The sequence below is a fragment of the Cariama cristata genome, unplaced genomic scaffold (assembly GCF_000690535.1).
Source record: "Cariama cristata isolate BGI_N322 unplaced genomic scaffold, ASM69053v1 scaffold22329, whole genome shotgun sequence".
Lineage (NCBI taxonomy): Eukaryota > Metazoa > Chordata > Aves > Cariamiformes > Cariamidae > Cariama > Cariama cristata.
Genome location: NW_009637724.1, coordinates 4,328 through 15,494, shown reverse-complemented (window position 1 = coordinate 15,494; position 11,167 = coordinate 4,328). Strand labels below are relative to the sequence as shown.

Below are 11,167 nucleotides of genomic sequence, written 5' to 3'. Positions count from 1 at the left end.
GAGTATCTTAAGGTTTTAGTTTTGTTTTTAAACTGATGATTGAACTATACAGCATAGTTCAAGAGTCCTAGCATTTTATTTGGTTTTCAAGACCCAAAACACAAAGGAGTCTTCATATATATCCAAGTACAAGGCAAAGATCCTACAAACACTTGCAGAATCAGGATTTCATTTTGAGACAGAAATTTTAAATGTATGCACACACACAAATGTGTAACATTTCTATATAGAACTTCTTCATAAAACACAGAATTCAAAGTAAATTCTAATCTTTTCATATGTACGCAATTACGTTTAAAAACAGAGTGTAAGGAGGACTCAGTATCCCCTGTTGGTCTCCTGTGAATAGCTAACTTAGCTAAATCTCTAGGTGCGTTGCAGTTAAGTAAAGATAGAAGGTAACTTTCCCAGAATATAACATGAAACACACTTCTTGGTGCTAATTACATAGGAAAGCAAGACACTACGCAGCTCATCTGTCTAGCTACATTGCACTTAGTTGAATAGGTAAGCAATATCACTATGCTGCTCTAAATTAAGTACGCAAATAAATCCCTTCTCTTCAGTCTTTACTTGAACACTCTGGCACTAGCATGAAAAGAAACTTGAAGACAGTCCTCAAACTCCATCAAAACGTGATTTAGACCAGAATAATTTTAGTGCAAAGATACTGCTGCTTTATGCAATATTATCTTGTATTTATTCTTTTGCAAAACATCGAATTACAACTAAAAAAGTTTTGAAGCACACAATGATTCTTTTTTTTCCTGCAACACTCACTAAATAAATGTATTGATCTCAACTGGCAGCAGAGAAACAATCTGCTCAAAACCCCCACAGACCTGCTCTCCAAAGCGGTTTCAAAGTAGTAGTAATTCAAAACTTCAAGCCTAACTTTCACTGTAAGTCCCAAACATCTAAACTTTCTGAAAGCAGGATTTATAATTTTGTCTATCTTAATCCTCCGAAAAAAAAAAATCTCCCATTTTCACAAAGTTCTGGATTTTTACCTTAAAAACATGGAAAAGAATCACTAGGTAACTAAAACAGGCAGTAACAGTACCAGAATGATGGCATTTTACACTTAGAATGAACAACTCTCCACATGATACTCCCAGAAATAACCAGTGCTCTTGAACCAAGAATATGGAGGCAGATTAACAATTAGGGTTTATGTCCTCTATTATTTAATCTGCAAATTTAACAGAATTAGGAAACAGAAGATAAATACAAGGAGTACAACAGAGTTGACCAATTATACAAAATCTCATCAATTCTACTTTACATTTCATATGCCACTACATTATTTTGCTTTAGAAGTTTTCCTTAACAAGGTGCTGGAGGACTTGGCGCAAGTATACAATGCTGACAACAAAAATATTTTTATTAAGTGCTTCAGGAAAAGAAGCGGATGATCCCAAGTCACTGAAAAAAAAAAAACAAACACCAAACCCAAGCAATCTTTCAAAAAATTATTCCAGTCTGTAAACAGCAGCTTCAGTGTTCATATAACGCAGAACACAACAGTTTCATAAAACATTATACAAAGCAGTCCTGTAAAAAAAGAAAAGAGAAGAAAAAGAGAAGAACGGCGCAGCACGAAGTAATTTCAGACAACCAGTTTTGTGAGAGCTTTAATGGCACAAAATGTTTATAAGCTACAACTTATACATGTACTGTAAACTGTATATAATGTTACAAAGTGCTAACTAATTTATGAAGAATGCATAATCACTTTGGCTCAGTTAACTCCAATATTTCAACAAATGTCAATTAAAAAATTTGAATTTCTAACAATCTTCAGCTTTCACTTTTTAAAACAGTAAGTAAATATGCATTTGCTGCAGATAAGTTAGCCTGCTGCATTTTTAATGTGCGAGTTTATGCATTTTTTTTTCCTGATCCTATTTACAAATATTCTAGGCCAGTTTTCACTGAATGTAAGAAAAATGAAGCCTGCATTTTTTTTTCCAAAACTGTAAACAGGTATAAAGCTTTTTAAACAACATTTATCTTAACAAAACTTCAACTATCAATAGTTGAAACCCCTTTTCAAATTATACAACAAACTGTTTCTGTTCATTGTAAAACTAGAAGTTGTAGACTTTCATCCAAAGCTTATAGTAGGGTATCAATAAATACTGCATTGTATCATAGCAAGTGGTACAGTGATCATGTATCCATTCCTCATCTACAGTTTTCACAATTTTTACTTCATGGCTCCTTCAAATATTATAAGCTGTGTTGATACTCTAGCCACAAGCTTGCAATATTCTTTATCAGATATTCTGAAGAATTACCTTTTAATTTAGAAAGGGGTAAATTTTTTTTTTTAAAAAAGTACTCCCTGCTTAGTACAAATCTATTTTTCCACTATTCCAATTTCCATACAAAACAAGGTGCTGTGATTAGAACTGAAAGTGTTTCAGCCTTTCTCCCGTTCCCTCAGTTTTTAGGACTGTAAAATTACATACTTGATACTATCTAAAACACCCTTCACCACTTCCCCCTTCCCTCCCCCACCTTTGGGTGAAACACAATATTCACGCTTGAAACAAATACGCAGTTGTAGGCAACTCAAGTGCCACTAGCATTCACAACTGAAAGAAAAAAAGCAGATGTCTTCAAGAGAATTTTTTGTTAGACTGCCCTTTCACCCTGAAAGTATTCTCTAACAGCGTTCAGAAGTAGAGAATAAAAATAAATACAGTTTAGCAGTGGACTTATACTTAACTTTTTTACTTCCTGGGACCTAAGTAAGTTCTTTTAAACCAAACCTCAATTGGGATTTAGCTTCTATGCATCAACTGTTTCAAGCGATCACTGCCGTATCAAATAATCAACTTTATAAAGTCTGATGCAAGCACACAATTATAGGTAGCTGTTCTCTCCAAACTGGCTGACTATATTTTCCTATCATTTTCTACAAGTCAGCCTACTAGAGTTTTTATTTAAATGAGATTTTTGCTAGTCTTAAAATTAGCATTGTTCCCTAAATACTTAGTATTAAACTCTATATCATATTTTTTTAATATATTCATACATATATTAAAAAAAAAAAAAGAGTATTCTATCCTTCAGAGTCATGCTACATGTTCTGAAATCCGATAAAATCTATTTAAGGACATGACTGTCCCAATGCTTTGTAACAATTTGGTACTAAAGCTTCACATTTTGAAAAGAAGTGTCACTGAAGGAGGACAAGGCTTAATGTTCCCTAAGATAAAAGTTCAACAACATTAGTGAGAAGTCTATCTAACATGAGACACCACGAATGACTTTCAGATTCTATGCATCCCCAAAGGAGATTGTACAGTAAACAATGAGAGATAGGAATATTGAAAACTCATTTGCAGAAGACATTTCAGAGCTTTACAACTTCTGAATCTTTACCCACCTGCAAGATTGTCCCCCTTAAAGATAAGTCAAACGCTTTACTTTCCGAAATTGCCATATCATCATAATTGTAAATGGTTCCACAACAAACAGAATCATATCCTTTTATACAGAGTCACTACACCTACAGCTGTTGGGTTTTTCCTTAAAACTACTTTTAAAAGGAAAATTTCACATTTAAAATTTTCCCATAAGGAAAAAGGTAATGAAAAGAAAAGCTTCTTCACATGCAAACAATGCAATTTTTCTAATATTTTCTAGGCATCAGACAGGTTTTCCTACAAGGAATAAGGAGCTGACTTCATAGAAAAGACAAGATTACAACAATTACCTAGTATTAAAATACGCTGATGGATTTAGTTATCCTACTTTAAAATTTATGCAGTCTTTGCCTCCTGCAAATCAAATGGTGTTAGCCAATACAAGGGGTCAAGTAAATTTCCCCAAAAGCTGATTTAAGCTGTTTTTTATTGCCAGTGATTTCTTACGTTTATTTCACAAGCAGCTTGTTTTTCAAAAGAACAATTCATTTTCACTCCAATCAATAATTTTCTTCCAAAGAGACTGTTAATTTTATCACCATAATACAGTCAACATTTATACCATGCACAACTGCAATTTAAGTCAGGTTGCACTAAGGAGGCAACAGCATCACTGATAAAATTAAAACTTGCTGGTGGCATTTTGCATTGAGAGAAGCCCTTGCAACATATAGACAGTTGTAAACTCCGTTCAGCAACTCTGACGTGTCTTGCAGGCCAAGAGGCAGGGGAATGGGAGGAGAGAGGGAAAGAATGTGGATAGCGAAACACCTCAACAGAGTTCCAACACAATACTGAATTCCAGAGTTAGCGAAAACCTGGATATGTAAGGAAAGGGTGAAGTCAGGGTCATGCTTAAAATGGTCTCAAGTCAAATGTACTAAATGAGACAGTAACACCTTCACAGGTCACGTGGATTTCCAGGTTTTGCACTCCATCTTTCAATAAGTGCTGGCTGAAGGTGTGGTCAGTCGTTTTCCAATGTAGATGCTGAAATAAAAAGTATAAGGCATATCGTATTTCTCAGAAATACTCCCTGTTTTCCAAACAGTCGTTATGTGCTGGGCTATTCTAATTTGTCTCTCAAGTAAGTCTGATGAGATTCTTCCAAGGACTTCCCCTTCTCTTCTCTAAAATTACTTAGAGTGAGATTTTCAGATGAGCCTAGAAAGACCAATGCTATCAGCGTTCAGTAAAAGTGGGTTTCTTCCAGTCCCAAGCTCATTTGAAAACCCCAGTCCAAAAGCTTTTGTGTTGTTCGTAGAGTACCTGACACAAGGGCTCCTGAACAGCCGAGCAACACTCCCAGATTGTTATGGTAAAACAAATAAAGGGAGGGTGCCTATAAAGGGAGGGGTGAGCTTTAAAACACTGAGCATTGAGAATCTACACAGACGCTGACCTCTAACAAATAAATCCAGGCAAGATTTAATTCGTCGCAGAAATACACAATTTTGCCATAATACAGGTATCTTACAACATATTCTTACATATTCTCTCCTCCTAAATTATTTGATAGTTTACAAGAATTTAAAAAGACACTTGAACTACACGCCCAGAAACAAATATGAAGCTAAATAAAAAAAATATTTTGAGTACATGTCTTTGCCCCCATCACAGAAGAACATAAGATGGATAAACAACGTAAGGACTTAAGCAAGCTGAGAGATTATGTCAGATTACACGGTCAATGAAAACACTGCTGAGCAGAGTCATAGCTGATCTTGCAGGACACATCCAGCATTTCATGTATCTTTCTTCTAAGTATTCAAACCTTGGCTTTCAGTAGTATCACACAACTGCAGCATTAGACATTGAAAATTACAGAGTATGTGCCATACACACAGAACTTCAGCATCGTTATTTGTACAACGTGTTTTTGTAATGGTTAGTAAAAGTTACAGCAGTTTTCCACCTATTCTATTCTTACCTTCCCCTGTATGATAACTGGAAACATTTAAGTGTAAGGTGTAGATAATCAAATGGCACATGTTGCAATTGTAAAGGCTATCTGCAAATTCATGATAATCCATGCATTTTCAACATAAGAAACTTGAACTATTCTAGAAATAAAACATATTAATGGCTGCAAAGTTTTCCTGAATTTCAGTAAGTGCACCAAGTCTATCTTGAGCAAGGTGCAGCAATACTCTAGACATTCTAGATAATGTGCTTTTCAGCAGGCACCTGACATACAAGCAAAGTGGAAAAGCAAAGCCAGATGCAAAAGTTGAAGTGAGAATTAGGTTAATACTTACCCTAGTCCCAGCGCCAAAACATGAGATATGAACAGAGATGGAATGAAAACCTTAAGAAATTCTGCAGAGAAAATGCCACCTTTTTTCATTGCTCCGCTTTTTCTCATACTTAAAGACACTGAACGTTTAGGATGTCTGAAATGGAATTCCCTGAAAGAAAAGGGGAGGGGGGGAAAAATTCAACAAGATTTTTTTTGTTTCTTTCCTTTTTTCTTTTTTTTCCCACACAAATGCACAGATCTCTGTAGGAACATATTTTTTTTTAAGTACAAAGAGCTAGAGATCAAAGCAAGAGATCCATTATACAGAGTAAGAAATCAAAGAGAATAGGAGGTATTGTGGAGAGACCACTTACACAGACAGTATAGAGACAAAGGGAGCAGTAGCTGAAGAGAGAGGTAGGTCCGAAAGAGGGAATTTCAGGATGTGATTTGTTAGCAAGAGCCTCACTTTTTGTTCCAAACAGAGATACAGAAGTCTGCCAGATTTAGACAGCATCTTCTATTTTAATAAAAATGCTTTGCATTCAAGGATCTCAACGTTTCCCCTTCCGTGGATGAACATTACATATTTTACATAGAAAGAAAAAAAAGGTACAGAGAATTTAGGAGACTTGCTCAACACTATTCCATTCAATAAGGCAAAACTAAATCCCATGAATCCCAGCTCCAAGTACCCAGCTCTCCCAACAATTACAATTTTGTCAAGAAACCTTGTAATCAGCTTGCTGTGGATTTATATTACTTTCAATAAAAAGGTAATTCTGTTGCTATTAAGACTTTCATACTTCATTGTTTTGACCTTTTGGAGCCTCCCCAAAGAGGAATCTATCTTTTTCCAAGATGATCTTATTTGGAGAGCCAGAGTAATTCCATGCAATTTTGACTTAAGATTCTTCTCTCCTTCATATAAAAGAATATTCATTAAAAAGAGTTTAACTCACTTGGGAGGAATGTTCTCAGGCCTACTTGACCAGTCTGACACCCAGTCAGCACTTTTCTTCAAAACTTCCAATTCTTTCTCTCCTTCTACTGCTTCTTCTTCAGACTGAAAATATACACGGGACAAGCCTTATAACACTCAATTAGCTCCTCCTTAGGGTGTTAAATTGAGAGTGACAACAGTGGTAAAATGATAAGCACCACATGGTGGCACCTGATAAATGACCAAGTGTTCTTGGACTGCTGATTATTTAGAAGAGATTTTATTACCCTAACAGGAGGATCTGCAGAAGTCAGTATACCGCAAATTTTATTACTATATCCAGGACTTCCACATCATTGGAAGTTGTTCGTTTGGGTTTTTTAAAACTGACAAGAGAAGGATTATTTTAATCTCAAATGTAACAAACCAGCATTATGCAAAAAATATCAAACAAAGTTTTTACAAATTGCAAAAACTTTAAGTTGATGGCATTCGATTCAAAGCATATAGAACATGGCTAAAGCACAGAAAGACAGCCAAATAAAAAGGTTTCAAAAACAGTATTTTGACTTTTTTTAAAGGTGTTCTTAGTCATTTAAATTTATATTGCTTGCAACTAGCAGCTTCTACTGTGTGTGTCCCAGATGCAATAGGGAAAGGCAAGCACTCACCACAATTATCTTGATCCAAAGATTTAACATTGCATCATTACACGCAAATGTTACCATATAGGAAAAAAATAAATTACAAAGACTAGAGAAAGACACTGACTTGGGTACAAAAGTAGTAAAACAATTTCCTGAGTGACCCTTAGTAAAATGAGATAAACCACTTGCAACATTGAAGTGGGAACCATACCAAAACCAGAAATAATCAAATACGAGTCACAAAAGTGAGATGGCAGACCTAACCAACAACTGAATTCAGATGGTTCTGGCTCTACAGGGCAGAGCTGCAACAGTTCTACTGTTCGGCCAGGTCTTTTGACAAAATTAAATGCAAGGTTTCATTCTTCCAGGAATGCTTTTTATTTATACTGCTGAAGACAGCAAATTCTATTAAATGATCAAACTAAGAGTTCAGCATTAGTCTCCTCTCAGTTTGTATTATGGAGATTACTCACTATCATGTGAGCTGACTATCTGTAGAGCAATAAACTGAACACCCTGAAATCTTGTGCAGAAATATAAACACTTCAAAACCATAACAGGTTTGACACACACATTGCAAGCAGTGTTAAACAACAACACAACTGCTATTACACACGGCATTTCTCAGCTTTAGAGATGGAGCCTCATTTTTCCCCTCACTCCAAAGCTATTTATCTCTAGACGTTAAACCTTAATTAATACAGAATGTAAGTCTAAACAAAGTTTACTAACCCTGCTTGGTTGTTCAAAATAATTGTTCTGGAATGTGTTTTAATTTAATAAAATTTTATTCTGAAAACAACCCCTTAAAAGAAAAGATAATTCAGTCAAACTGACATAAGCTTCAATGCACAAAAATCATTTACTGTATCTATTTACAGGGAGGTACTATATAAAGTTCTAATAAAAGATTGAGCAAAAACCTGCCAGAACAAAGTACAAGAGAAGTAAACAGCTTTACCCAAATGACTAAGGGACACCTCCAAATTTTGATTAAATAAGTTTTATAAAATTCATTTGCTTGCACTGCAGCTAACAGCCAAGTTTAGGATCTCTGAATGAAAAAAAATGGCTAGGAAGCAGTAGTTGAATGCATTTTTTGGCACACAAAATACATAACATTTTAGACCTTTTCACGTGACAGAGCTTGCTCTACCCCTCAAGTACTCCCAATACTGATCCATATAAATGTATGATCTATATACAATATCCACAACTTTAAAACAGATTTTAAAAGTTAATGAAGAAAATACCTGAGAACTACTGTCTTTACTTGTGTGCATTTCCACATCAAAAGTTATCTGTCCATCTTCTTGAGGTGAAGGGCTAAAGAAAAATTGATTTCATTATGTCATTTTGTCATACTACACTGTTACCTAAAGAATCATTAGTGTAAATAGCATCTCAGCTGAATCATTTCCACATGCACCTCTGCACACTATTCAGACGAGTTACAGACTACACTACCCTTCAGATCACAAATATTCAAGTATTAGAAAGGCTTCCAAAACTGCTGATCTTTCCAACTATTTTTCCATTTATAATCCCACCTTTCTCAACAGGGTTGACTGTCCTTCCATCAAAGCAAAGAAAGCACTGCCCAAAATTCAACTGCTACACAAAAGACACAGAACCCTTCCTTCTTTTAGATAACACTGCCAGTATTGTGAATTATACCTTTTTTTGTATTATTACAAGCGGAAACATCACACATCAAAACACCTTTTAATGCTTGGCAAGAATAGATATTCCGCTTGTTAGCCTCACTTTGAATATTAAAAATTCAGTAATCTACTTGAGAAACTAATCAACTATCGCACCTCGACCAAGGAAATTATCGACTAGATAATTTGAGGTCAGGAACAATACACAATGCTGTATGATGCACTAATGCAGGTCTCATTAAAACGCTAAGGGCATCTTTTTAACCTGACTTAGGCTTTCATGAAAAAAGTGTATTTCAGAAATATCCAAAAAAGAACGCAAAACACCACATTTAAGAGCAGCTTACTGTTCAGAACTTTAAGAAAAGAATGTAAAATATCAGAGTACCTCCCCTTTCTTGTATGTTATTTCAACTGTCAAAAAGGGAAAAGAACTACAAAAAAGTTAACAAATGGAAAATTAAATTAAAAAAAAAAAAGATGAATCTGAGGAATAAGTCTTCATTCACTTAAAACGTGGGTAATGACTGAAAAAATCCTATGCCAGTAAAAGAAACTATACAACCATCATCTAGCAAACATTCCTGGTTGGACTGGAAAGTACTAAACTACTGACAGCTAGTTTCTTAGCAACATAGATGTTACAAACTTTATTTTCTATAAACATAATAATTCTATTAGAAATACTCATATGGATTATTGTCAGTGTACTACACTCAGTAATTAAATCAGGCCTAACTAATTTTAAATAGCTTTTATACCTATCAACCACTTATATAAGCTACACAACAGACATGACAGTTAGATAGCATTCACCCAGCAAAATCAAAGGAGGCACGAGCAGAAGGACAGCTAAAATTATATAGAAAAAATGCTCAAGGATTTCCAAAACTGGCCCAAAACTTCCTATAAAAAAGGTACAATGAACACATAAGAATATCATATGCTCACATGTGCCTTGAAGGATTATATTGTCAGGTAAGAAATGTTTTGCCTTCACAGGAAGAAAAAAGTAGAATACTGAAAGCAAGGAGCACAAATTCTGACAATCTTTTTTTTCTTTAAGTCCAGTGATATATTTTACTATGATTGACTAAATATAAAGCACATGTACATAACATTATTATTATTATTAATGAGCCAGTAAAATTAGATTTTTTTTTTTATAACAGCTGTGATTTATGACAATGTGACATTTAACTGTGGTGTTGATGTGACTTTCCTGCTCCTGGATTCCTTAGCTTCCTGTAGCAACAATGTATTTTTCAAGTCAGACGTCTTATTTGATAGCCAGTTATCATGAGCCAGCAAGTACTCCAAGTACTGGAGCACGACAAACTTAAGCCTGAGAAAAAGCTTTACTCCTCCATTAACATCTACAGGATAAAAACTGCAATAAATTGCAGGACAGCAAACATTTCTTTACCTGTCACAGTGGGAACTACCTCTTGAACTGCTCTGTCCTGATTCATGTTGGGCGTCCAGGAGAATTTTTTCCATGTCTCCATTGTGGATGGAGGATGATGAAGGGACATGCTCCAGACCTCCGTTTTTCCCATTGCCATTATCGTTGCTATTGCCATTGCCGTTCATCTGTAACTCCACCCAGGAACCTGTTGGGCCAGCCAGACGTCACTTCATTAAAAGCAGTGAAACTAAAACCCGTCTGAAGTTTATCAATTACACACAGAAAAAAACATGAATATGGTGAATTCAGATAACATACACTGGTGCCGGAAAAAGCTCATAAATACGTACTGGAGACAAGAGTGACATGTTTCTTCCTCTTTGATCAACAAAAACATCCCTAAAAAGTTATGTCTTGTTGCTACCTACCTCCAGAGCTTGCCAAATAAAACATCCCCTCTCTCCTCAACTATTAATACTTTAATAGGCCACGTTTCTCTCTGCAGTTTGAAGCTTCAATTATCTATGTATCACTCAATTACACTAGTTATCCCACTTCCCTGCTCTACTTCCACGTTCCTTTTTGAAACAAAATTTTCATCCCCAGGACAATCCCCTAGCCTCCTACCATACAACTCCCCCATCTGTGATTTTATATTCTCTTTCTCCCCTCTACTTCCAAAGGCCCTGAATCAAACCTTGATTTTTATACACATCAGGCGGGCTGCCATTCTCAGGCCTCATTCAACTTTCTTTGCCCTGGCCCTCTAACAAACATCCCCCATCCACTGCCATCTGCCACCTCTCCTATCCTGCCATAACCTTAA

The 11,167-nt window shown here is 35.5% G+C and overlaps 1 protein-coding gene across 1 annotated transcript; it reads right to left on the bottom strand.

The window, feature by feature from the left end:
- Window positions 1–1,170: 1,170 nt before the first annotated feature.
- BNIP3L (BCL2/adenovirus E1B 19kDa interacting protein 3-like) lies at window positions 1,171–10,556 on the bottom strand. Its single transcript, XM_009708462.1, has 5 exons — window positions 10,360–10,556; window positions 8,523–8,595; window positions 6,639–6,742; window positions 5,696–5,845; window positions 1,171–4,427 (listed from the first exon to the last, which is right to left on the bottom strand). The coding sequence occupies exons 1-5, from the start codon at window positions 10,524–10,526 to the stop codon at window positions 4,379–4,381; spliced, it is 543 nt and encodes a 180-aa protein (XP_009706764.1). The 5' UTR covers window positions 10,527–10,556; the 3' UTR covers window positions 1,171–4,378.
- Between the last annotated feature and the right edge of the window lie 611 nt (window positions 10,557–11,167).

Excerpts from the sequence above, each read along its gene's own strand:
- BNIP3L (XM_009708462.1), bottom strand. The coding sequence starts at position 10,526 with ATGAACGGCAATGGCAATAGCAACGATAATGGCAATGGGAAAAACGGA. Across the intron at positions 8,596-10,359 it reads GGTAGTTCCCACTGTGACAG|CCCTTCACCTCAAGAAGATG; the intron begins GTAAAGAAATGT and ends ATTTTTCTTTAG. Across the intron at positions 6,743-8,522 it reads GTAAAGACAGTAGTTCTCAG|TCTGAAGAAGAAGCAGTAGA; the intron begins GTATTTTCTTCA and ends GTATATTTTCAG.